The sequence below is a fragment of the Delphinus delphis genome, chromosome 9 (genome assembly GCF_949987515.2).
Source record: "Delphinus delphis chromosome 9, mDelDel1.2, whole genome shotgun sequence".
Taxonomy (NCBI): Eukaryota; Metazoa; Chordata; class Mammalia; order Artiodactyla; family Delphinidae; genus Delphinus; species Delphinus delphis.
This window is the reverse complement of record NC_082691.1, coordinates 4,645,507-4,672,739: the sequence shown is the minus strand read 5'-3', so window position 1 is coordinate 4,672,739 and position 27,233 is coordinate 4,645,507. Positions and strand designations below refer to the sequence as shown.

At 49.7% G+C, this 27,233-nt stretch overlaps 1 protein-coding gene across 1 annotated transcript in view; it reads left to right on the top strand.

The window, feature by feature from the left end:
- The first annotated feature begins 310 nt into the window (after positions 1 to 310).
- The window catches only part of COBL (cordon-bleu WH2 repeat protein), a 259,545-nt gene continuing 232,622 nt past the window's right edge, over positions 311 to 27,233 (top strand). The window contains exon 1 of the mRNA XM_060020105.1: positions 311 to 552. Within this exon, the coding sequence (XP_059876088.1) occupies positions 512 to 552 (41 nt within the window). The 5' untranslated portion in view covers positions 311 to 511. The remainder of the gene's footprint in view (positions 553 to 27,233) is intronic.

The following is a 27,233-nucleotide window of genomic DNA, read 5'->3' as shown; positions in this document are numbered from 1 at the left end:
CTCAGTCCTCCCACCGGTCCGCCCACCTCGCCCTCGCCGGGCCCCGCCGCTGCCAGGTGCTTCCCCCTCCGCAGCTCCTCCCCGCCGCGGCGCGGCGCGCTCCCGGGGCCCAGAGGTCCGGGGCAAGCGGGCGGCGGCGCGGCGGCGGGCCGGGAATCGCCCCCGGGCGCCGGTGCCGCCGGGCCCCTGTCCCGGACGCGCGCCGCGGGCCGGGTCCGCCGCTCGGAAGGCGCGCGGCGGCGGCGGCGGGGGCGGCGCTCCCGGGGGCGCGGCGCACCTTACTCCCGGCGCCCCCGCCCCGCGCCGGCCCCTCCCCGCGCGGCCCGCGCTCCCGCCCGCGCGGGTCGGTTCCAGCCCCTTCCGTCGTCCCGGCCTCGCCGCTGTCCTCCGCCGGCCCGCGAGGGAGGACGATGGGTCGGCGCGGAAAAAGTGAATGAGGGCGGCGGCGGCGTCTGCGAGCGCCTGACTCGCGGGGCCAGAGCGCCGCCCGCGCCCCCCGCCCGCCGGCTTCATGGACGCGCCGCACGCCTCGGCGGCCAAGCCCCCGACCGGGTAAGCGGCTCCGGGCTCCGCTCGGCTCGGACGCCCGCGCCCGCACGGCGCGCACTCGGGACGGGGGCGCCTCTCTCCGGCCCGCGGGCCCGCGCCCCGCGAAGGAAGGGGGTTGTGTACTTTGTGCTCCCGGGTCGTTGCCCGGGTAACAGTGTCAGGCCGAGGCCCGGGCGCTTTTCGCGTGGGTGCGTTTGTGGGCGCGATCCCTTCGGGGGGTCCCCGCGGGCAGAGCCCCACCGAGCCCCGAGCCTTCCTCTGCCACCCGCGAGGGCTCTCCGGGGGTGGGGGGTGGGGTTGGAAGGCAGTGGAGACTCGGCCCCGGCCCCCAGCCCTGTCGCTGACTTGCCCGGTTCCCGCCCGCGTTCCAGTCTGGTCACCCCGCACCCGGCACGGCACCCCGCCCCACCGTCCGCTCTACCTTCCCCCCAAAAGGAAGGGGAACAGGTTCCGGGCCCCCGGAGGCGCCTGGGTGCCGCGGTCTCAGGAGGGCTGTGTAGAGGGCACTGCCCTGGAGGTTCTCCTGACCGCTGCTCCCCCGCCCCGGCAGGCTTTTCGGGGCTCCCCTGCACAGGGCACAGGCGGGGCGGGCCGGGCCCGCGTCAGGGACCCCAGCATCGGAGTATAGTCGGGGCTCCCTTCCCGGCTGGCGTGGTCTTGCCCCTGCCCAAACTTTCGCAGGGTCTGTTTTCCATCCCCACACCTCGCGTGTGTGGATTGCATGTCACGTTCACATTTTACTCGCAGAAAGAGTGACTTCCTTTATACAAGAAAAACAAGCCTGCTCTTTAACCGGATCCTGAGGCGGAATTTGAACCTTGCACGACCCCACGGGGCCTGGCGGCCGCTGCGCTGCAACGTTGCGCGCTCTGCTTGCGGCTGCCTTGCTTCTCCGCGGGGCGCACCCAGGACCTGCGAACTGTCTTACTGGGCCTGGAGCAAATGTGTGATGAGTCCTGCAAATGGAATGAGTGCCTGGGGTGGGCCCTGCACCTGCTTACCGAAGGGGCCCACGTTCCCCTCTAGCAACTGGTCTCCAGCGAGGCAGCTTTGGGGACAACTAATCTCATTTCTTTGCAGTGTATCCCACTGACTCATCCTGCCCGCGTGTGCCCATAGGCCGCGGTGCTGCCCAAGTGCGCAAAAGGTTTTCAAAAACTGGCTTTTTTTTTTTTTTTAACTCTCCCTTTAATGCCAGGAAAAAGTGAGCCAGGTTAGCAAATCAAATAATCCTGAGGCTAAGGAATGTTAAAAAGAACTTTTTTCTTTTGCAGGGCGCTTAGTGGTTATGTAATTATGTTTGAATAAATAAATCTCCTGCAAAGAAAATACACATGGGAAATCCTTTTTCATGGCAGGGGTCATTGCAAAATGACTTAGAGAAATGTGAAACAGAATTGCCTCTAAACCTGCCGTCTTTGGAGCTTTTTAAATGAGCCTGTTTAAGGAGACGGAATCGTTTTTTGGCAAAACTACCTTAGAAATATATTTGAAGCAGAGAACATTTAAGAGGCCAGTGAAACGGTATCCAAAAACTATCTGTGAGATCCTTTAAAGGAATCTGATTGTAGAAGTGAAACGGGGAGCCCTAAGAATTGGGCCCTCTTTCCAGGCTGGTACTGTGTAAGCAAGAGGGCAGTCACCCTGGGTCTGGTTCACAGTGCTTTGCAGAGTTCTGGTTGGCCTTCATGTCCAAGTCCCCCAGGGAGACTAAGGACTTTTGCTGTGGATATGGTAACAAAAGTGAGATTGTTATTATTGATGCATTTGGTTCTGTCCCCACACTCACATCCAGAACCTCTGATCTGCTTGTTTGAACATCTTTGTCCGAGAAATGTAGACGTAGTGCTTTTAAGTCTATTATTCCCAATTACTGTATCATTTGTCATTTGTTTTAGTATATTTTAGTGAAGTCAAGCAATATCAACGTGCTTAAAATCAGAGGAAAGCAATGGTCTCGGGTTTTTTTGAATGTTTTATATGATTTAGGTGTATCGGTTGCTTAACCAGAAAGGAAAGACACAGATGTGAAAATTTTGGCTTTGGTACATTAGTGGTGGTAGTCAGCTTCTGTTGGTTCTTCACCGAAATTACAGTCTCGTCTCTCTGACTGGTTCCTATGTTGCCTGAGAATAAGGCAGTGCTTGCCACATACTCCGGGGAATTTGTTTTTCTCTGATACTGCCATGATTGGTTATCCAATCCCACTTTCGGTAAGTTATCACTTCTCTGCACGATAGCAGATAACTGATGTAACGAATTTGTTGTCGTCCACTGAAACTGGCACTTTTCCTTGTAATGGGCTGGATGGGGGACAATGAATTAAGGAGATTTCACATTATAAAATACGGTGTATGACAGCCCTTCTTGAGGATTACTGAAGGGCCAGAGGACTTAGTGAATGTAAACTCACCCATCGTATGTCTGCCTAAATTATTAATGCAGTTATTTGTTATCTTTGTTGAGAACACAAGTATACATTTTAGTTAGATTGAAGTTATAGGTTTTTACTAGTAACTTCATTAAAATCATAACTTAAGATGAACTTAAAACTGTCTGGGGAAAGTATTCTTTTAGGAAAGAAGACATGCAAAAACTAACAGACTTGATATGACGTTTTAGGAATTTCAGAGCTCAGTTGAGGTATAATAATGGATGGAATATTCTAGAATGCAAGGAAAGGTAAATTACCTTTGGATGAGGTTCTAAAATATCTTTAAGTCCATTTAAGACAAAGTTTATTGGCTTACTTTTAGTTTGAGTATGTGTAAGATCCATCCCAGTAGTTGGTGATGGACACGGGGTTAACTGTCCCACTGGACCCTATATGAATAAGAGACAGGACATTGGTGAGTTTGGTAGGATACTGGTTAATTTTTTTTTTCTATGGCGGAAACACGTATTTCTGTGGAATAAAATAGTCTCCAGTGACATGAAATGTCTAAACAGCCGGTGCCTTGGACCATTGACTGCATTCAGGCAGTGTGCTGATATAAAAATCAGTGAAGTTTTCTAGTCAGTCTCATCAAAACGTGTGCTTCCTGGAGACATAGATGGTAATCCTTCTGCATAAATTCATCTTTATTTAATCAAGTTATTAGAACAAGAAATATTTATTTATTTATTTATTTTTGCGGTACGCGGGCCTCTCACTGTTTTGGCCTCTCCCGCTGCGGAGCGCAGGCTCCGGACGCGCAGGCTCAGCGGCCATGGCTCACGGGCCCAGCCGCTCCGCGGCATGTGGGATCCTCCCGGACCGGGGCACGAACCCGTGTCGCCTGCATCGGCAGGCGGACTCTCAACCACTGCGCCACCAGGGAAGCCCAAGAAATAAATTTTAAAATATTAATTCAAGTGGGTAACTTGAGCGTCTTGAGTCCTTTCAACACCCAACGTAGCGTTCAGTATAGGAGGCCGCTACTCCCGACCGTAAACTTGGGTGGCCAACTCAGCATTTCCTGCCTCACCTCTCAGGAGCATACAGAGATAATAGAATATTAACAGGTGTGCCCCATAATAACAGGTTTAGGCTTCTAGGCTTTTTCTTTTTTTTTTAAGGTTTCTAGGCTTTTGGCCAATGTGTTAGAAAATGTATTTACATCCTTAAAAATGACAGTGTGTCTAATTATTGGCTTCATTAAACTTTTCCCATTTAATTTGAGCTGTATTTTTTAGATGTTATGTTGGCAGTTCATTTAAGAATGTCAAAGTTATTGTTTGATATAAAGTGGAAAGGAAGCCTAGGAATTTTATTCTTTTGTAATTGTAGTTTTTCTTAAAATTTTCTTGACACGTAAGAGGAGTTGGACATTTCCCTGTTACAATAGCAAATAATCTCAGAGCACTGTAAGTACTTCTCAGTGGTTGTATAATGAAGGTGAAGCTAATATACGATTAAATTTGCTGTAATGACGTTTGTACTGTGCTGGGTTCTCCTGACTCTGGGCACAGCGGCCTGCAGCCCCTCCTCTCTCCCTCCCTGCCTGACTTTTCTGGCGCCAGCAGAGTGGATTATTATTGGGTAGGTGCAGGCAAGTGACACCCCCACGTGCATGCAGGTCTGGGTCCAGTGGCCGCTTTAATTTGGGACCTGGGAAGTGAAGTAATTTCTGAACACCCGAGCATGCTTCCATAATTATTAAGAAAACAGTGATTCTAGGCTGTCTGCACAGCAAGGAGCAGTTTAGGTTTCTAGGCCTTTTGTGCTTTGTTATTAAATTTATCATTAAATTTACATTTTTAATTGACCATCAGTTTTAAAAAGTGAGCCGAGATATTTGACACCAAAGTAACGTTTAGACTGAGGATGTGCACATTTAAAACATAGGAGCAGTTGGTTGTGATTTGGACTTGAACTAAATAAAAACATTTAGTGGAGAGGTCATGTATTTATTTTGTGTTTCCCGCACCCCTTTATTCTCTCCCCATCCGCATATAATTGTGGGGTCTGTGTATTGTACGTTTCGGGTAATTTTAGTTGTACATTTTTTTCAGTTGCTTTTTACTATAACAGAATATAGATTTGATATTTCCTGATCCACTGAAGGCTTTTATATATCTTCATCTTTGCATTTTTTTCATGATTTAAGCTATTTAATTTTGATGTATGTTATTGACATAGTGATAATCTGCCTTTTTACTCTTTTATGGTTTCCTTTTAAGCGAATTTTAAATCTCTCCCCTACCCCCCACCACTTTATACCTTTGCTTCCACTTTCACCTTGTCCTGCAGTGTTCACTGTTCAGGACCACTTGCTGGCTTTCAGCCCCTGAGTTGATGGCCGCGTCTTTTATCACTTTTCCTTCATGTTCCCATAGTTCCTTATTTTTTACCTGTCTCTTCCAGTCGTAGTATTCAACTTTTTTCTGACTTATATCAATACTTTATATGGTTTCATTTGCTTTTATACACAGCTAATGATGGTAATTGTTTTCAAGACCTAATGGTGTTTATTCTAAAGTAGATTTTGCTACGTACTCTGGTGGGTCTCCGGCAGCATCTGCGTTTCCTCCCGTCCATCTCAGGGATGGTCCCCCGCTTCAGAAATGAGGACGCTCACTTCCCCGGCTGGGGGCACACTGCAGCCTTGAGGGTTTTCACAGGCTTCCATCTGTCCCCTAACTAGGCGCTGAGCTGTTGCTTGCCAGGACCGTGTCTTCTACAGGTCAAGTTCAATGAGAATAAATTGCACAGCCAAAATCATTTCTATTTAAAAATTAAAGGAAAAGCTTTTCAAGCAACGGCTAAGATGTATTTTATTGAGGTACATTTGATGAGACAGGTTCTCAGACCACAAACACTTTCTCACAAACCCTGTTGTAGATTCAGTCCCCACCTCTGCCAAACCACATGTTACCTTTTTAAGAGACACTGATTGCTTTAGAAAGATCATTGAAGTCCTTATCCTTTTTGGAAAAAACTGACACAAATTCCCAGAGTTGAGCCAGATAGACCAGGAGTCCTGGTTCATTGCTCTCCCCCTTCCTTCTCACTGTGTTGTCCAAGATCTCAGACGAGGAACCGTTGTCTTAGGGACACTCTCCCCTCCCTCCAGACGAGGGCAGCAGGCTGTCTTTCTCCCTGGACACACGTGGACATGCTCGCACCCTGACTGGGCCAGACGGGTATCTCCCTAATCTAGAATGCCTTGTCCTTGGTCATTAATCCTGTTTGACTTTCTCCTATCAAAGGCAGACAGGCAGGCTTGGTGGAAGGGAAACGGGCTCAGGAATAAGAAGACTTGGGTGCCAGTGTCAGTTGTGCAGGATTAAACTGACCTTCTGAGCCGAGCCTGCTGGCCTGTCCTGGGGTGGCTCCTCCTGTTTCCCAGCCCGGTGCTGTCCCACGAAATTCTGTGAGGGTTAATGATGCTCTGTATCTGTGTCCAGTCCAGGAGCCACTGAGCACTTGAAATGTGGAGCTGAATTTTTCACTTTCTTCAATTTTCATTCATTTAAATGTCAACAGCCAGGTGTGGCCAGTGGCGCCCTAGAGGGCATGCAGTTCCAGTCTCTTCTGTTTTCCCTGCCCCCTTATCCCTCCCGAACCAGACTGTGCCCTGCTTTCTCAGACTTTCTCTCTCCCCGAGGCCCGTGGGCTTTTCTTCTCCTTTCCTAGGTGGTTGCTGCCCCCTCACCCAGCTGCAGCTGGGAACTCCATCGAAGGCCCTCGAGACCCCCCCCTCCAGTCTCGGATGAGAGCCCTGACCTTCGCCTCCTGTGGCAGTGGTGATTCCCCTGTAGGAAACCCTCATGTGGGTTTCCATTTACTTGTCTCTGATCATCTGACTTACGAGCTCCTGGGGGGCAGGGATGCTACCTGGTGATAAACTGTGTCATAACTTTGTGGCACAGGACACGATGCACAGCTGCACTTCTGTAAATGAGCCCTGCTTCCCCGTGATTCGTGGAGGGTATTGGATAAGATGAGCTCAAGACTCACAAGAGATCTAAAACCATAGGATCAGAAGTGTTCCCAGAAATTATAGACCCTTCTTTTGTCAAAACTGACTTTTTAAAAACTGGCTGCTTCATCCTGCTTTTGCTGGACTATAGGACAACAGAAAGGTCCGTTGTTACGACACCATTCAGCCCGATCCACTCCGACTGGGCTTGCCAGCTGTGCCATCCTGCCTCTGCAGACTTGAGATGTGTTGGACGTCTGATCTTGTGGAACTAGAGTGACAGTATTAGACGATGCAAAGTGATGGTGGCTGAGAGAGGAGATGAAAGTCTGTGGAAGTCCTGCTGTGGTCTGAATGTCTGTGTCCCTCCCAATTGAACATGTTGAATTCCTAACCTCCAAGGTGGTGATATTAGGAGGTGGGCTTCTGGGGTGGGGCCCTCCTAATTGGGATTAGGATTAGTGCCCTTATAAAGAACACCCTGAGCGCTCCCTTGGCCCTTACACCGTGTGGAGGTACAGTGAGGAGTCTGCAACCCGGAATAGGGCCCCCCCGGACCACGCCAGCACCCCGACTTGGGCCTTCCATCCTCCAGAACTGCGAGCAGTACATGACTGTTGCTTAGAAGCCACCCAGCCTGTGGGGTTCTGTCATAGCAGCCCGAACAGGCTAAGCCAAGATGCCGAGTCACAGGGGACCTGCTTCTCCCTGTCTGGGGGCTCTGCCGGGGCCATCTGCCCCAACCCAGCCTGAGGTGGGGGAAGGAAGGGGACGTGCCCTTTACTTTAAGGTGCCCTTTCCCTTCGCTCATGTCTGTTGACCCAGTCTTTGTTTTCATCGTTGTAAAATTTACATGATATAGCATTTACCATTGGTACAGCTCAGTGGCATTAAGTCCATTCACACTGTTGTGCAGGCGTCACCACCTCCAGCTCCACGATTCTTTTCTGCCTGAACCGAAACTCAGTATCCATTAAACACTCACTCTCCACCCCCTTCCCCCAGCTCCTGGCGCCCACCATCCTACTTTCTGTCTCCGTGGATTTGACTCCTCTAGGGACCTCATATAGGTGGACTCATACAGTATTTCTCTTTCTGTAACTGACCTATGTAACCTAGCAGAATGTCCTCAAGGTTCATCCATGTGGTAGCAGGTGTCGGAATTTCCTTCCTTTTTAAGGCTGAAAGTGTAATCACAGCACTTGTCAGTGGTCACTTTGGCCTCCACCACTGGCTGCTGTGAAGTATGCTCCTCTGGACGTGAGACTACAGATACCCGTCTCTGCTTTGACTCCCTCCCCCATATCCTCCCAGGAGTGGGATTGCTGGACTGTAGACAGTTCTGTGTTTAACTTTTCGGGAATTGTCGTCCTGCTTTACACAACAGCTGCGCCGTGTGGCATTCCCACCAGCAGCGCCCAGGAGCTCCTGTTTCCAGCATGCTGTCCGCTGGCTGTGTCCTCATCACCTGGTCCTTTCCAGTCTTGGGGGAAGAGGGGACGGGACCAGGGAGCTTCCTGGCATCGTTGCTAGTGTGCTCGAGCCTCTGACTCTCTGTGGGGAGTGGGGGGAGCTGAGGTGAAAGTGGGCAGACCAGGCAGGTGTCCCTGCTTCTCCCCCTCCTCCAGGGTCCTGGGAGACCCCCAGTTTCTTCAGACTGGGGGCCCCGGGCGGCTCCTGGGCCTCTGCTGGAAACGTGGCCTTAGTTTGCTGAGCATCCCTCGCAGCCGTGGTGCAGGGTTTCCTCCACAGTGTGGCTGTGGGTCTGTGGCAGCACCTGCTGGGCAGCTGGCATCTCTGGATGGCAGTGATACCACCCCCAGGGCCTTCCAGGAGAGCCCCATGCACCAGCCTGGCCCTGACCCCATGGCTTCATTTGGAACAGATCAGGGCACCAACAGTTTGCTTTTTACGATGTCTCTGTTCCTGTTACGGGTGCCCTGCCCACTGTGTCTTGTTCAGAATGGGCACCAGCCTGCAAAGGGGGGGGGTGGGGGAGGCAGGAGGATTTCCAAGCCTGGGCCCCCGGGGTGGCCGTAGCACGAGAATCAGGGTTCCCGCCTGGGAAGTTGGGTGGGTTGGGAAAGGGATGGCAGACAGGACGAGGAACCCCTGCAAAGCATTTGTCTCAGCATCTGTGCTCCATTCGGCCTTCAGCTCAGGGAGTGGACCAGACGTGCTGACCCTTCGGTTACGTGGAAGCGGCTTGAATGATGAAATGCTTAGGTAGCAAACTGAGTCAGGAGACTTGGGAAGACGGGCTGTGAGCGCGAGTGCGTGTGCACGCGCGCGTGTGTGTGCAGGGGGCGGGGACGTGATGTTTAAGCGCACTCCCAGCCCTGGGCACAGTAGCAGGCTCCCAAATCAGCTTCTGGCAGTTCTTGCAAACCTGATGTTTAGGGAGTTGAATTTAAAAATAGCTCAGGTGGGAGTGATAATACAGCAAAAGTGTAGACTTGTGTTCCCATGGCCAATTCCTGAGACTTCAAACAGTGGTCGTTGTTTTGGCTGGAGCCCTATTAATTAAGAGCAAAATCCACTAATGTTCAATAAACAAGCCATTAGGTTGGAAAGAGACTGATTCACTGTGGCCAGAATCTAGACATTTGCCACTGAGAGTAGCTCCTGCCAGAATTCCCCACCCGTCTGCCCGCCCGTCTGTCTTGCTGCCTATAATTATCCCATGGAGTTGGCTTGAAAACTTTCTCCCTCTGATGCTGTGTCTAAACCCCTTCTTACATCTCAGTGGTTAACAGTGTCTGGACAGCATCACACGCAGGAGGAGTGGTCTGCAGACTTGTCAGTGGATTTAAAAAGTGGTGGTTGCCAAGGGGGAGGGGGGTGGGGGAGGGAAGGATTGGGAGGTTGAGGTGAGCAGATACAAACGATTATATATAGGATGGATAAACAACAAGGTCCTACTGTAGAGCACAGGGAACCGCATTCAATATCCTGTGACAAACCATCATGGAAAAGAATATGAAAAAGAATGTGTGTATATATATATGTATAACTGAGTCACTTTGCTGTACAGCAGAAATGAACACAACATTGAAAATCAACTATACTTCAATAAAAAAAAAAAAGCTTTTAAAGAGAGGTGTTCCTGGGGGTCATGAAGCTGAGTGTCTTTCGTGCCCTACCCGCCCTACATCACCCCCCTGCCCTCCCCCACCACTTCTCAGGTGCCGATGCCTGGTTTCCATGCAGTGACCCACAGATGCAGAGTGTGTCCCGAACGAGGTTAGGGGGGGAATTTTACCACATTCACAAAAGTAATGAAAACTAGTTTGGGAACGAGATGAATTTAAATTGAAAAAGATTTCAGTGTAAAGTATTTCCTTGTTATTCATCAATTCTTTTTTCACTGACCATCATGTTTCACGTTTTTGGAATGCTGCCTTTGGGGTTGGACATTTTTCTCGAAGGAGGAGACAGAAATGCTTTTCGCGAGGACCTGCCTCATTTCAGCCTTTTAGTCATCCGTGATACTAATGTTTTCCAGCTGACGGGACAGGCGTCACCAGCCCTGCCCCAGGAGGCTGGACCCCCATCGGTGCTCCAAAGTTGGTGGATGTAATTCTCTCTACAGCTTATGGGTGAGATTGTCACATGGCTGAAGACTCCAGGCTGGTGTCCTGCCCCTCACCCTGAGGTCACCCACCACACAGAGTAGAGGCCTGGGACATAGCTTCCAGAGTCCCGTTGGCTAAAGCTACCATCTGGTTTACGCAGGTGATGCCCCTGGACTGTTTCCGAACCACCTGCGTTTCTCAAGGGCATTTTTCTGAAGACACGGTGCGCTTGTCAGCATCCGAGTGGCTTCTGGCTTGTGTGTGGGACCCATGATGTTACCCACCTGATGGCAGCGGTGTTGCTAGGTCTCCAGATGTGCAACCCCGAGTCGCCCGGGTGGGGTGTTGTTTTGGGAGAGGTAGGTGGGGTGGGATCCCAGCTCTTGTGGAGCACAGACAACGTGTTTGTGAATTAACGTGACGCCTCGAATGCAGACTTCTCCCCCAGCAGGACATTCTGCCGATCCTGGCTTAGGAATTCATAGACGTTTCAGCGCCTCCCTGGGCCCAGGGTGTTGACTCAGCTCACTGCGTCTTGTGCCCGTAGGTTTTGGGAAAGCGCAGGGCTCTGCCCTGCCCCACAGACGGGCTGCCCTCAAAGTAGAAGCTACGCAGACTCAGACTCACAGGGCTGGGGGTGTGATTTTCTGTGGGCGGCCTTGGCCGGACCGTGGGTCACGCTGTGAGTGCCACAGTAAGCCTGGCAGCTTTCACCGCCCACCTCCTGCAGGTGGGTGGGCGTCAGAGATGGGGGCTCCTGGGGTTAACGTCCCCCGTCTCTGGCCTCCCGGCACGGAGGAGCTAGAAGGCAGGATATTCCGGGTGGTCCTCAGGGCAGCGCTGTTGCTGCTGTGTCCTGCAGCTGGCGCCAAGGGGCCTCACAGGTGGAAAGGGTCGCCATCATCATCAGGTGGAATTGATTGAGCGCCCACCTGGGGGCACCTTAGTGTCGTGAAGGTCCCTGTACAGGTGCTCGTAGCCCCCCAGGGTCTGTGCCAGCCCATCATTCCCCGGTGTGTTTTCTTCTTCTTTTTAAGCTTGTTTTTAGTCACACTCACGAAAATAACTTATCATGCTTTATGAAGCTTTACTTAACCTGTGTGGAATCCTTTCCATCTGTCAGTTACAACTGATAAATGACACATCCGGAGTTGGAAGAATATGTCTTTTCTCTCTTTATTTTCACTGTCGGTCAGTGGAAAACATTGCTTTTTAGACAAGACATCTGAATGGCAACCCCAGGGGGAAATTATATGTTTGGAATGTTTTCTTGCTGTTTACTTCTCATTTTCTGAGTTGAAAATGATAGGTATTCGTATGTCAGCATTTAGACTTTACCTGGCAAGATTAATGGGAAGTAATGGATGACTTGTTTTTAAACTGGGCTGGTTTTAATAATACACTCGTGTGCGGGAGGGGTGCACACTTCATTCTCATAACATTGTTATATAGGTAGGGAGTGTTTTTTTTTTTTAATCGAAGTATAGTTGATTTACAATGTTGTGTTAGTTTCAGGTGTACAGCAAAGTGATTCAGTTATACATATACATATTTTTTTCAGATTCTTTTCCCTTATAGGTTATTATAAAATATTGAGTAGAGTTCCCTGTGCTATCCAGTGGGTCTTTGTTTTTTCCATATTTTATATATAATAGTATGTGTATGTTAATCCCATACTCCTAATTTAACCCTCCCCACCACTTCCCCTAGGGTAACCCTAAGTTTGTTTTCTGTGTCTGTGGGTCTCATTTTGTTTTGCAAATAAGTTCATTTGCATCTTGTTTTTTTTTTTTTTAGTTTCCGCATATAAACGATATCATGACATTTGTCTTTGTCTGACTTACTTCACTTAGCATGATAATCTCTAGGTCCATCCACATTGCTGCAAATGGCATTATTTCATTCTTTTTTATGGCTGAGTAATATTCCATTGTATATATGTACCACATCTTCTTTATCCATTCCTCTGTTGATGGACATTTAAGTTGCTTCCATGTCCTGGCTATTGTAAATAGTGCTGCAATGAACACTGAGGTGCATGTATCTTTTCGAATTAGAGTTTTCTCCAAATACATGTCCCGGAGCGGGATTGCTGGATCATATGTTAGCTCTATTTTTAATTTTTTAAGGAATCTCCAGACTGTTTTCCATAGTGGCTGCACCAATTTACATTCCCACCAACAGTGCAGGACAGTTCCCTTTTTTCCACGCCCTCTCCAGCATTTATTATATGTAGACTAGGTAGGGAGTGTTTTTATAATGCTGAATAGGCATTGGCATGGAAACATGTTTTCATTTATTTTCTACGTGCAGAAGTGATATATCATTGGGAGAAAAAGCTTTGCACCAGGTTTCACTTACGTCCCTTTTCTTTTGTCCAAGTGTGGTAGTGACCACCTGTTGCTCTGCAGGAGGTCCTGATGTTGCAGGCTGGGGATTTTGAGGGAGGAGCAAGTGGTTTGCTGCTGTCTGGTCACCTCCATGATGAGGGTGTGGATGTAAAGAATGGCAGGTGGGACAACAAGGTCTTCAACTGCACCCTCTTGGTGCCACTCGGACCTGGGCACCCCTTCATCCTTGCTCTTGTCCTGACTGATGTGGAGATGGTGGAGCAGCCTGTGATCGGATTGGGGTCTCCCGACTGTTGGTCCAGTGAAGGATTTTGGAGGAGGTCTTTGCTCCAAACCTAAGCTGTGTCCAGCATCATTGCATGACATCCTTTACCCATTAAAGAGAATATAAAATAAATAATCTAGGTTCAGCGTGGAACACAGTCAGCGATGTCTCACATGTGTTTGATCAGCTGCTCTGCAGACTCCTCTCTGCGAGATAACACCATAGGATGATTTCCTGCAAAACATATGTTTGGAAACGAGGTAAAATACTGAGCAAGTCTGTAGATCCACTGGGGAAGGTGTCGGGAAATGAAGACACTTGGCTGATTCAAACGGAAAAACCCAGAGGATTTACACATTCCCCGGTAGAGTCAGATTCCGTAGACAATCTAAATTCTGATACGTCTGTCTATGTTTGTCACAGGAAACATCTCAGAGCTTGGTCAACCGCCACTCCAAGCTCATTAGCTTGAGATAAATAGGTGTTCAACAATATTTGTTGTTTTGACAAACTTCCTCTTGACTCTCTTTTTTTGCTACAGGAAAGTAGTGGTAATTGGGAGGTCAAACCGGCCTCTGTGTCTGCTGCTTCTCCAGCCCGGGGTGAGGGGGCTGCCCCACCACCACCTCCCACAGCCCACTGGGCCCTCACTGTGTACACAAAAGCAGATGTGCACCTTGACCTCCCTGTTGGGTTGGGATGATGGCCTTTCCAGCCCACGTTCAGCCGCATGTCCTGTCTCCAGATTCTATAAAAGGGCATAAAAAGTTTTTACATCTCTTCTCCCTGCAAGTGAACGTAAAAGCCTGAACCTGAAATTATGGTCCATTGTGTTAACGGTGTAATGAGGCTTGGGAAAACATCCACTGATGACTATAGTTTCAAACACGCTCGTTTGTGAAGTACAGGGTTGTATCACAGCAGTGGAAACAATAGCTTATTTCGAAGAATGCAGCCTCTGAGTGGTGTATTGTTGTCATAGGTTCGGCACTGCGTTGGGAGCATCGAGCCAATGATTAGGCACATGCCAGAAAATGAGTCACCGTGATGGCCTCAGCTGTCTGTGACCCCCTCTGACAGCCGCGCTCTGGCTCCTGTGTCAGGTCTTCACTTAAAATAGTAGTAAAAGAGTAGCAGCAGTTCATGACCAGTGAACTGGAGTGAAAATGAACTCAGTTAGGTTCCTAGTTTTGAAAGCACGGTGATCACCAGAATTGGGGCTCTTCAGGAAAAAAAAAATGGTCTTCTCATTTCGCATTAGCAGTAGAACATCTTGGAGTAGCATTTCTCATCCCAGTTGACGGCTGGAAATCACGGCATCCTTGCTTTATTTAGATAACCCCTCCTTGTTCATTATGCTGGCGGCGAGGCCAGATCTTGGCCTGTCTACGTAGCAAACTGCCCACAATTATTTCATAAACATCTCTGAGCACAGGGAAGAGGACTCGGAGGGGACCAGGCCAAGCCAAGACATTGGAGAGCAGCTAAAACCAACATAAAGGAAGGTCTTGCAGCCCTGACTGTAGGAGGGCCTCTGTTTGAAGCCAGGAGATGAGGAAAAGCTGGTCAGATTTGGAGCTGGGTGGAAAAGTGGATCAAGTGTGTCTGGGTGGTGGAAGATGAGGTCCGTGTGCCAGGGGAGGGGCTGCCAGGAGTGAGTGAGGGGCCCGTTCCCACCCCCATGGGGTTAACTGGCAGGCGGACACACCCTGGAGGATGGAAGGGAACAGAGGATGGCGCGTTGAGGTGCCTGAACCATGGGTTGGGACCACAGCGTGTGGTCTGCAGGGCCAGCCCGGGGGTCTGGACTCCATCTTGAAGAACTGGGGGATCGGTCAAAGGGATTTGAGAAGAAGAGCTCCATCCCCATGGACAGAGCTTCTTCTTAGAAGATTCCACCGAGGCCAGCATGGCAGAGAAGCCAGAGAGGAAAGGGGAGTGTCTGGGAACTGGCTGGGTCAGCCAGAGGGACCATGGACCTGGCCCAGGGACCAGGTTGACCTCACCTCCAGCCCTGTGAGTGGAAAGGAAGGCTTGACTCTGGGTGCCCCGGCTCCGGGTGACGAGGCTTTGAACCCCGAGACCTGGGGCGCCGGACCTGGGCGGAGGCGGCAGAGCTGGGCAGAAAGTCACTCACTCACTCACTCAGATGCTAGTATCGCCTGTGGGTGAGGCTAGAGGGTGGGGGCTGCACGGGGATTGCGACAACGGCTCAGGGAGGGCACGGGCGGTGGGGTGCTTACCAGGCACCGTTTACAGTGCCGCTGTGTGTCACCCCACTTCATCCTTCCAACAGCCCGGAAGAGGGGCTGCTCTTTCCCCTGGTTTTCATGAGGAAGGTGAGACACAGAGAGGTTAAGGAGTGTGACCAGCTAGGTGACATGGGTAACCCAGGGCCAGATGGGTGGCATGGGTAACCCAGATGTGAACCCAGGGACACAGGGCCTAGTGTAGTTCTTTACCCCTCAGTGCATGGTTCAGATATTTGTGGAAAGGTCGCTGTGGGCGCTGAAGAAAGTTCTAGGTCTCAGGGGAAGATGTGGGGCAGTTTTCTAGGAGGTGTGAGCAGCTGGGTGACGTCAGGCCCGCTGAGAAGACGCAGCTGCTTCAGGAGAAAGGGAGCCTTGGCCGAGGGTGGGCTGGAGCCGGGGCCTCTGGGAGAAGGCGAGCACCCATTTCATCCTCGAGGCAGTGGCCCCAGCCTGCATCCCACATCACACAGGGGGTGGTAACGGGATTCGGGGAGTCAGGCCCAGGCCTGCCGAGCACGTGCTGCTCTGTCTGGCTTAGCATCAGGACCAGGCCAGCGTGTCGGCCATCTGTGCCTCAGGGTCCACGCCTTTAAGTCTGACTCGAAGGCACATATGACACTTGTAATAACAAAGGAAGAAAGAAGCAAGGCCAGTGACCCGGGGTTTGAGGGCCAGAGTTACCTATCCTGTGTCTGCAGCAGGCCTGAGGCCACTGCTCCTCAGAGCGTGTCTGTGGAGCTGTCTGCAGGGAGGGAAGCATGCAGCCAAGATGGCGTCCAGAAGCGTTCACAGCAGTTTGACCTGCTGGGACATCACAGAAGTGGCCTGGCCAAACCTGGCCACAGACCGGCAGCTCTGGTCTGTGGATGTGGTGTGAGGGTGCCTGCAGGCTTTCTGCTGTGCATTGTGTCATTTACCCCTCTCAATAGACACGTGCGTAGGTACCGTTATTGTCATCATTTCGGGGATGAGGACCCTGAATCCCAGACAGGTTAACCTACCTGCTCAGGGTTACAGACCCCAGGCCTGTGGCCAGGAAGCAACGCAATGTCCCCTCCCTGGGCACTTGCGGCTGTGGACATGTCCTGTCATTCTCGGAGCAGTTCTGCCAGCCTCCTGCTGTCCCCACGCCATCACCCCACCATCAGCAGGGCCCAGGCCCATAGGCTGGTGTTCCTTGAGACCCTCCAGCTGGGTTGGAGAGGTACCAGGCATGCTGCTGGCCAGTGCCCCCTGGAACCAGGGGCCCATGGGCAGGGGGGTTATTCCTCCTGCACCCAGTTGGAAACTTGCGACCTTAGGAAGAAAGAGAGAGAGGAGAAAATCAGCAAAATCTGAGTTCCCGTAATTCTCATTGACTTACCTCTTTCCTGCCTCACTGCATTGTCAAGGCTAGGGATTTGCAGAAGTTCTCTGGAATATAGGACTTTCTTAACTGCCAACTCTGCCCCCGCCCCAGGCAGCCAGGCTCCTGGCTCAATCAGTAGGTTTTGAAGGAGCTCCCAGGTGGCTGAGGTGTCCAATCCTGGGTAAAGATTATCCGTCCCTTCATCCATCGCATTGTTCATCCTCCCGTCCAGTGTGAAAGTGAATGGCCTGAATAAAGACACTGTTTCAAGCTCTCAAGGAGCTAAAGTTTTGTTTAGTCTGAAAGAACCACATACATTAGCACGATTAGCACAATTGCTCTAATTGTTGTTACATAATTTCCTCTTCAGAGGCCTTTCTGTCTACGTTTCAATACACTTCACATGGTTTAACCCAGTTGCCTTGGAAAACGCCACTCAGGCCCAGATTGCAGGCAAGCACTCCTGCTATACTTAGCCTCTAGCTGTGAGTCATCGGTAACATCGCAACCTGGAAATGGTTATAAAGCCTTCACAAGCACCCCCCATGAAACAGAAGGCTCTAAAACCCTTGCGGGGTCACTTATCTAGTTGTTTTCCTGCAGAATTACTTGTCTTGAAACATAAATTGTTGATCAAAAAAGACATGAAATATTTAAATGGCGTAAAAAGATTCTTTGGTACAAAACCCAAAACGAAGTAAAGACAAGCTTCATTTAAAAAATGTTTTTCACCAAACATCTTTTTCATCAAACATCTTCCAGCATCTTAGGACAAACTCTTGTTTTTCTGGTCGACTGAAGAAAAACGTAAGACCTAAAAGTTGTGTGTTACGTTTTATTCGGGGATCTTACTGAGGACTATAGCCCAGGAGATCGCCTCTCAGTTCGCTCTGAGGAGCTGCTCCAGAGAAGCCGGGATATATTGGAGCTTTGGCTGGAAAAAAAACATGTAGTCAAACGTCAACAGACTAATGCTAATCACAAAATCCAGACGTCTCAAGTTAATGATTTTAGTGTTTTTCCATGTATGGGAAGATGCAAGAGTTTGGGCTCATTGAAATTATTCCTTAGATTCACATCTTTACTATCTAGGAGCCAGTATCTTGTTTTTCTCCATCCTGAATCCCCTCAGGGTGGACCATGGGGGCTGCTGCAGTGGCCTGATCCCTGTGGAACTGGAATGGCAGACAACGTTCCCTGCCCACATACTGGGTGAGAATCATACATGTATGATCTACTCTGCTAAGTTTGTGTTCTGTTACCCTCCCTACAATGGGTGTTTAAAATGAAATGGTCCATTTTTACTGATATAGGACTTTTTTTTTTTTTTTTTTTTTGTGGTACGCGGGCCTCTCCTGTTGCGGAGCACAGGCTCCGGATGCGCAGGCTCAGCGGCCATGGCTCATGGGCCCAGCCACTCCGCGGCATGTGGGATCTTCCCGGACCGGGGCATGAACCCGTGTCCCCTGCATCGGCAGGCGGACTCTCAACCACTGTGCCACCAGGGAAGCCCTATAGGACCCTTTTACAGATTTATTCATTTAATCAGCTGTGATTTTCTAAGAACAAGAATTCATGAAAACTCATTCATCCGTGGGCTGGCCTCTTGGGTGTGGACAGTTTGTCCCTGACCTGACAGAGCCCACGGAGTAGAAGGAAGGACAGGCCTCTAAATGAGTCATGATGACAAACTCTATGACAGGGGTGTGTATGTACAGAGTGCTGCAGGAACACCCAGAAAAGAAGGAGCAATTAGTCCCGCTTGTAGGGCGGGGCAGAGATCAGGCAGGTTTATTTTTATGAAAGGCCTTCTCAGAAAATGGTTCTGCTGAAGCAGTTCTTAAATATAACACGCCTCTAGATGCCTCACAGCCAGGAGGGAGGAGCTGTAAATATCACACCAAGATTAGGTCAGGTAAATAGACACCCAGAGGTTTATTCAATGGGGAGTTCTCTGTTCCTCATGATCAAAAAGGAGGATAAAGAGGGGTGGAGAAGTGCAGACATCTGGGAGGCTGTCAGGACCGGACACTATTCAGAAGAGTCAACACCAGAGTCCAGGATATCAGTTTGAACTGCAAATTACCTGGCTCTGGTGGCAGCTCTTGGACACGTCGTCCGAGCGGCCCTGCAGGAAGCACGTGGCACGTGGTAGCCGAGGAGGACCCCGACCTGAGGACCCCGGGAGCGTACAGGCACCTTGCCACCAAGCTGTCATGTTTGTTTTTCTGGGTGGGCCCTGACCTTGCACAGAAACCCCCGGCAGTCATGTGGTGACAGGGCAGGCCTGCGTCAGCGCTGCCTGCGAGGGCGGGCGCTCATCAGAGTATTTCTCTGGTCCCATTTACTTGGGGCTGTTATTTTTTTTAAAAGGGACAATTTTGATAACTTTAATTGAATAAGGGATACAGGTGAACCTTAATTCTACAGAAATTGAGCACAGACCACGTGCAAGGACAGTGCTAGGTCTGCAGGGGATATAAGAGGATGCATATATCCTGGGCTAGTAAGATCAGATACAGAAAAGATAGCAAACCTTTATTTAGACAAAGTTAGGACTAAGGTAGATCCTCACTGATGGAAAACGTAGGCAAATTGCTCCAGGTGGAGGAGGTGTATTTTATATGCTGAGAACACTGTCCTGACCTCAGACCCTGAACTCAGCAGCGAGTAACTAGCGCTGGAGCCAGTGGCCTCTGGACCTCAGTTACGCATTATCTCACTCACGCTCTTCTTCTCAGTATTTTGAAGACGAGGTTCTTTTTCGGGAATTTATTCTTTTTTCCTCTGTGCGGTTGAGAAGATGTACTGAATTTTATAACTACCGGTTGAGGTATATTTATGTACAGTCCACTGCACGTAATTAAAGCATATGGCTTGATGAATTTTGGTATATGTTTACACCCTGGAAAACCATCACCACAATCCAGATGCAGGGTTTTTCTTTCACTTTCAAAAGTTTCCTTCTGCCTCTTTGCAACCCATCTCTCCCTCTACCTGTACCTGGTCGGCTTTCTGTCACTATAGGTTAGTTTGCATTTTCTAGAATCTTCTTTACATGGCACTGGGTGGAACACACTCTTTTTTGTCTAGTTTTTCCACTCAGCATAATGGTTTTGATGTTCATTTATATCTTGGTATTTCTGTGGTTTGTTCCTCTGTTGACAGGAGGGTTGTTTCCACTTATTAATTTACAACAATTTGCATGTCCGTTCTCCTGTTGATGGACATTTGGGTTGTTTCCAAGTTTTGGCCACTACAGATAAAGCTGCTGTGAGCACTCATTTATGGTCTTGGTGTGGACATAGGTCCCTTTTCTGTTGAGTAACAACCTAGGGGTGGAACGGCTGGGTGGGGTGGTAGGTGTGTGGTTACCATTTAAGAAGCCCCCAGCTGTTTTCCAAGCTGCTGAACTGTTCTGCGCCCCACCCGCAGTGGAGGAGAATTACAGTCGCCGAGTCCGTCTTCAGTTTTCACTGTTCTGGTGTGTGCGAAGTTCATTAAATTTTAAATGTAAATTTTTTCCTGGGAGCATCAAATGTGTTAGCAGCTATTTCTTCAGTAATTGTCTTAACTCAGCGGGAAATGGAATCCGTCCAGCCAGGATCACTAGCCTCACCTGCAGGGGTGCCCTGGGCCTGGGGTACGAGGCATCCCTGTGGGGTCCAGGCCCTCTTTACGGGGGTGCAGGTGGAGTGGCTTGCAGGGAGTGTGACTAGTTGGCCCTGAGCAAACCACAGGGTGCCGGGAAGTAGCTGAATAATGCTTTCCCAGCTTCTGATTCAGCAGTGTTTTCACATGATCATCATTCCTTTTTAAATAGTATCCACCTTAAAAATAGAAAAAGAGAGGACTTCCCTGGTGGCGCAGCGGTTGAGAGTCCGCCTGCCGATGCAGGGGACACGGGTTCGTGCCCCGGTCCGGGAAGATCCCACATGCCGCGGAGCGGCTGGGCCTGTGAGCCATGGCCACTGAGCCTGCGCGTCCGGAGCCTGTGCTCCGCAACGGGAGAGGCCACAACAGTAAGAGGCCTGCGTACCGCAAAAAAAAAAAAAAAGAAAAAGAGAATTTTAGACTAGATCACTTTTCAGGGCACTGCCCTAAATTCAGTAATGAACAGCAATCGATTTGAAGATTCAGCTAATTCCATTCAATGGATGACTTGGAATGACAAAAATGGAGTATTTCTCCTTTTAAAAAATTTGATGGCAGAATTCAAACATACATAAAAGCAGAGAACAGCATAATGGGTGGGTGCAGGGGGCGGGCCCTACGCAGGTGCCCATTTGTGCCCATTATCGTGTGTTAAAAACTTTAAACTTCTGTATTATTTGGCTCGATTGTTTTATGGGCAAAGCCCTCACTTCCGTTTGCAAATCCTTCTGCGGGCATCACTGACTAATAGACAGGGTGACTTGTTCATGCCCATTATCTCATTATCATGTCTAACAAAACCAACAGTAATTCCCTACTAGCAGTGAACTTCCTGTCCTTACTTCAACTGCCCAGATTGTCTTCAAGGTAACTTGGAACAGTTACAAAAGTGATTCTTAAGCTGAACCTACTGGTTAGGACAACAGGTCAAACAAAGAGTTTGGCTGCAACTGTGTTCATTCTAGCTCATTTCCCCTGGTTCCTTCACGGCAGCATCTTCCTGTCCTTCCTGCCTCTTCTTGTCCCTCCAGCTCCCTGTGTGTGTGTCAGGGTCCCAGCCTCGCAGCTTTCATCAGGGGGTATGTGCTGTGTGCCCCCCTGTGCAGGTGAGGGACCTCGGCCTGGCAGAGAGCAGCAAGGGGTGATGGAGCATGTGCTCCAGGGCGCATGGAAGGGAGGCCAGGTGTTCACGTGGACGGAGGGGTGTGGAACGGCTGAACGGGAGCTGCCAGGCATCTTCGGGGAAGTGTGGTCTGGCATTTGGTGTTATCAGTTGAATCATTAATCTGAGAGATTGGGGGGAAGCTGAGGTTGCCAGGGAAGAAGTAGTAGGAATGGCTGCACACCCAGGGCTGTGACGTCTGACCCGTCACCTCGGAGTTTTAGAAAAGGTGACGCCCATGCTTCCAGGATTTGGGATGCGCTGGCTGCTGGGCTGAGGCAGGCTGGGAGGACAAGCACAGGTCATTCTGTGACTGACCCAGGCACGGTTTTCTCCACATGACGGCCTGAGCTGGGCCCTCTCGGGTTTCAGGGAACCTCTGCCGGGAAGGACTCTGGCCATCAATCTGTCTGCTTTTTTTTTTTTTTTTTTTTTGGTACGCGGGCCTCTCACCGCCATGGCCTCTCCCGTTGCGGAGCACAGGCTCCGGACGTGCAGGCCCAGCGGCCATGGCTCACGGGCCCAGCCGCTCCGCGGCACGTGGGATCCTCCCAGACCAGGGCACGAACCCGCGTCCCCTGCATTGGCAGACGGGCTCTCAACCACTGCGCCACCAGGGAAGCCCAATCTGTCTGCCTTGCCTGTCGCCTTCACAACCCACGTTCCCCATCGACTAACAACCAAGAAAGGTCAGTGAGCCGTGCTGGTGGCCCTCGGTGTCCTGGCATGACTCGGAGTAGGGCACTGGCCAGTGCCACCACCGCTCCTGGATGCCGTGTGCGATCCCGTCGTGTCTGCTCAGTTGCAGGAGTTGGCCTGGCACAAATGCTGCCCCTCTGGTTCGGCTTCAAAACGTGGTCCGTCCCGGTTCCAGCTGCTGCTCCCTGGGACGATCACTTCCCCGCACTTTCTACGGTTGCTCTGACCATCTTGCTGCCCTGCTACGTGCATTTCCTCTGTGTCTCATCAGTTTCCCTGCAGCCTTGGCCTAGGGCCTGTATGCAGGAAGGTTAATGAAAACAGAAAGAGAAAACCAGGCCAGGGGATGCAGAGGGGGGCAGGGGATGCCAGCCATGAAAGCAAGTCTACGTGCAGTGAGGGGGCACGGGCTTTGTCTTTGTGTTTCTGACAAGCTGGGCAGAAAAGGAAGCCCTGATTGCCATAGTTCTCATCAATGAAAGGAAGACAAGCTCTGTTCCTCAGAGGAGGCGTCATTTTTCCTGGCACCGAGAGATCATTAATTACTCGCGGGGGTTAGTTGTGGTCACTGCTGCCCACCTACCTTCCGTGGCTTGCCGGAGATGCTCGCTTCTACCTGACACACGTTGTTAGCACACCTACTGTGTGTGGAGTGTGAGGTCAGTTGCTGGCAGAGTGGAGGAGCCTGTCATGGAGCTGGGTCACCGTGGTTGCCATGTTGTGGGTACCACGTTCCAGGCACGCGCTGACGGGGCTGTGTCTGTGCGCCTGGGAGGCCATGGGTAGGAAATGGACGATCGGCCCTTCTGTGCCAGGGGACAGTGGATGGCAGGAGCGAGGCACGGAGGTGTCCGAGAGCACGGCCTGTTTCTGGAAGGACGAGAGACCTGGTTCTCCAGGGAGGAAGGATGGTGGGCTTCGTGCTGCCCATTAGAGCCCGTCCATCTGCGAGACTGCTGAGGGGGGATGGAAGCTCATCACCTCTGTCAGCAGACAGCCCTGGTGCCATGGGGAGGGAGAGGCTGGGGCGGGAGGCTGAGGTGGGAGCTGCCGTGGAGGCCCAGGTAGAAGAAGAGGTTGTGATCGGAGCCCGTGGACAGGCTGTTGGCGCGGATGGAGACGCGTGTCACAGATAGAACGGATGGACTGGTGAGCAGGTGGGCTGACTTCTCAACAATGAGGAAGAGAACGGTGGACATTTGAGGGGCCCGTTGCCAATCCCTCTGGCCGGCACCGAGTTTCCATTGTCCACGGAGGCCCGTGGGGAGGGCAGGACGGGTCCTACTAGCCTCGTTTCCGTGTGGCTCAGGGAGACGCAGAGAGTCGTTCAGAGTCACACAGCCTCAGGCTGGGCGTCTGACCGTGAGCCTGGGGTGGTGGGCAAAGCACCGTCTGGAGCCATCGCTTTGGAGCAGGACACAAAACAGCAGCTCTCCCTTGGGGTAGGGGTGAGATGAAGGGGCCGAGGAGCCCTGGGCTCTGCACCTGGCGGGGGGGCTGCCTGTAGAGCCCCACCTCTGTGGCCTGATCCTGCTGAGGCCAAGCAAGGGGGGCGTCCCCACGGGCCGACCGCTTCACTTCATACCCACTTCATACCCACCCGCCTGGGCGGTCCCGAGGGTGCCACGGCCTGGGGGCACCGAGAACCTCTGCGACCTAGGGTTGCCAAATTAAATACGGGATGCCTGTCGTGTGATTTTTCAGATAAACAAGGGATGTATTTTAGTGTGAGTCCCACATCAGCACCGTTTATCTGACGCCCACCTGTAACAGGCAGCTGGCATTTTTCTCTGTTATCCTCCCAGCGTCAGAGAACTGGGATTACAGTCTGTAAAACCAAACCGATTGGTTTTCTGCTGTCACGTGGTACTGCTGTCACCAGGGCCCTGAGAGTGAGTGAGTGAGTGAGTGAGTGAGTGTGTGTGTGTGTGTGTGTGTGTGTGTGTGTGTGTGAAGTGAGGGCAGATGGGGCACCGACACCTGACGCTGGCCTGGAAGGTTCTGGGGGCAGGGTGGGGGAAGAAGGATTTTCCATGGACATCTATCGTGAAGACTGGCAACCTGAATCCAGCTCTTATTTTCTCTTTGTGTTTTCTAAATTTTATTTTTTTAATTCATCAGAGTCAGCTTGACTTCTTTGGTGTCCAGTTCCTTGAATTTTAACCACACGTATAGATCTGCTCAACCAGCCAGCCCTGCAACGAGGATACACAGAACAGTCCCATCACCCCCAAGACCCCCCCAGCCTCCCTTGTAGTCTCCCTGGCAACCACTGATCTGTTGTCCATCACTACCATTCTGTCTTTTGAGGATGCCGTCTAAATGTCCTCATGCAGTGAGTGTCCTTTCGAGAGTAACTTCTTTCAGCTACCGCCTCTGAGATTCGACTTCTTGCGTGTCTCAGCGGCTCATTTAACTTTCACTGCTGAGTCGTGGCCCATTGTGTGGATCCAACCCAGTTTGTTTACCTGTCCATCCATTGAAGGACATCAGGGTTGTTTCCACTGCTTTGTGATTGTGTATTGAGCTGCAATAAACGTTCCTGGACTGGGTCAGAGGGGGTATGTTTAACTTTGTAAGAAACGGCCAAAGTGTTTTCCAGGGTGGTTGTACCATTTTGCATTCCCACCAGCAAGATACGAGACGTCCAATCGCTTTGTATTCGCACCATCTCTTGGTATTTTCAAGACTTTTTTCCTGTAGCCGCTCTCATAGGTGTGGAGTGGAACCACATCATGGTTTTAACTCCCATTTGCCGAATGGCTAGTGATGTTGAGCACTTTTCATGTGTTTATTTGCCATCCATAGATCTTCTTTGGTGAAATCTCTGCTCTGGTCTTTTGACTATTTTTAATTGGATTATTCATTTTCTTTTACCGTGTTTTGAAGAGTCGTCATTTAAGGTGATGCAAATCCTTGCTCAAGTATGTGATTTGCAGGTATTTTTCTCCCTGTGGTTTGTTTTTTTGTTCTTTTAGCAGTGTTTTAGAAGATTAGATGTTTTAAATTGTGAGGAAAACCATTTTTTTGTTTTTTGGGTTTTTTTTTTTACACTTCATGCTTTAGACATGCTTTGGGTGCCATGTCTGAGAGCTGTTGCCTAACCCCAGGTCATGAAGATTTCCTCCCATGTTTTTACTTCTCCATTTAGCTCTGTGATGCATTTTGAGTTAATGTTTATATAAGGCGTTAGATTTAGATGAGTTCTTCTTCCCCTCCTTGTCGTGCTCTCTTCTTTCTCTGGCATAGGGCATCCAGTTGTTCCAACAAAGCTCTTGAAAAGACTGTCATTTGCTCCTTCTTCAAAAATCAGTTGCCCTGGGCTTCCCTGGTGGCGCAGTGGCTGAGAGTCCGCCTGCCGATGCAGGGGACACGGGTTCGTGCCCCGGTCCGGGAAGATCCCACATGCCGCGGAGCGGCTGGGCCCGTGAGCCATGGCCGCTGAGCCTGCGCGTCCAGAGCCTGTGCTCCGCAACGGGAGAGGCCACAATAGTGAGAGGCCCGCGTACCGCCGAAAACGAAAACAAAAACAAAACAAAAATCAGTTGCCCATATTTGGGTGGATCCATTTCTTTTTTTAAATTTTTTATTGAAATAGAGTTGATTTACAATGTTGTGTTAGTTTCAGGTATACAGCAAAGTGATTCAATTATACTATATATATGTACATATATACATATATATATACGTGTGTATATACATCGTTTTTCAGATTCTTTTCCATTATAGTTTATTTTAAGATATTGAGTATAGTGTCCTGTGCTATACAGTAGGTCCTTGTTGGTTATCTATTTTATATAGAGTAGTGTGTATCTGTTAATCCCAAACTCCTAATGTATCCCTCTCCCCTCCTTTCCCCTTTGGTAACCATAAGTTTGCTTTCTAAGTCTGTGAGTCTGTTTCTGTTTTGTAACTAAGTTCATTTGTCTCATTGTGGATCTATTTCTTGATTCTTTATCTTTTTAAATTGATTTATACCTGTTCCTTCACCAGTACCATTGAATATTGTAGCTTTGTATTTAGCCTTAAAACAGGGTAATGTGATTCTTCCAGCTTTCTTCTTTTTCAAAACTATTTGGGCTAGTCTCATTTCTCTGCCTTTCCATAAAAATTCTGGAATCAGTTTATCTATGTCTACAAAATAAATCCTGCCTGAAATGTTGTTAAATCCGTAAGTCAATTTGAGTCTTCTGCTCCATGAACATGATATATCTCTTCATTTGTCTAGGTCTTTTTAAATTTCTTTGATGAGTTTCTTGTCATTTTCAGCATATATTGATAGATCTCATCTATGTTGGCTCAATTTAGACCTACATATTTTCCATTTCTGGAACCATCATAAGTGGAATTTGAAACTTCAGTTTCCAATTTTCATTGTTGTGTAGAAATAGAATTGATTTGTGTGTTGACCTTGTCTCCTGTGACCTTGCTGAACTCATTTATTAATTGTATGAGGTTTCTGTTTTGGTTTGATTTTTTGCAGATTCCTCAGGATTGACTATGTATGCCTAGAAAATACATATATTTTTATTCCTTTCTTTCCAATCTTTATGGCTTTCGTTTGTTTATTTTTTCTCTTCTTATTGCACAGTGTAGACTTCTGGCTTGAGGTTGACTAGGAGGACTAAGAGTCTACATCCTTGCCTTGCTCCTGATCGTAGGGAGAAAGCATTCAGCCTTTAGTATTATTTAGTATGATACAACTGGAGGCTTTTTGTAGAGGAAGCTCCCTTTACTCCTAGTTCACTGAGACTTGTTGATGTTGAGTTAGGCCAAATGCTTTTCTTGTTTTAAATTGATATGTTAATGTGGTTTCTCTTCTGTAGATGGTCAATATGGTGAGTTACATTTATTGATTTTAAAATAGTGAACCAGCCTTGTATTCCTGAGATAAAATCCACTTCGTTGTGCTGTATTCTTCTTCTTATATATCCCTGATTCTGTTTGCTAATATTTTTTGAGGATTTTTGCATC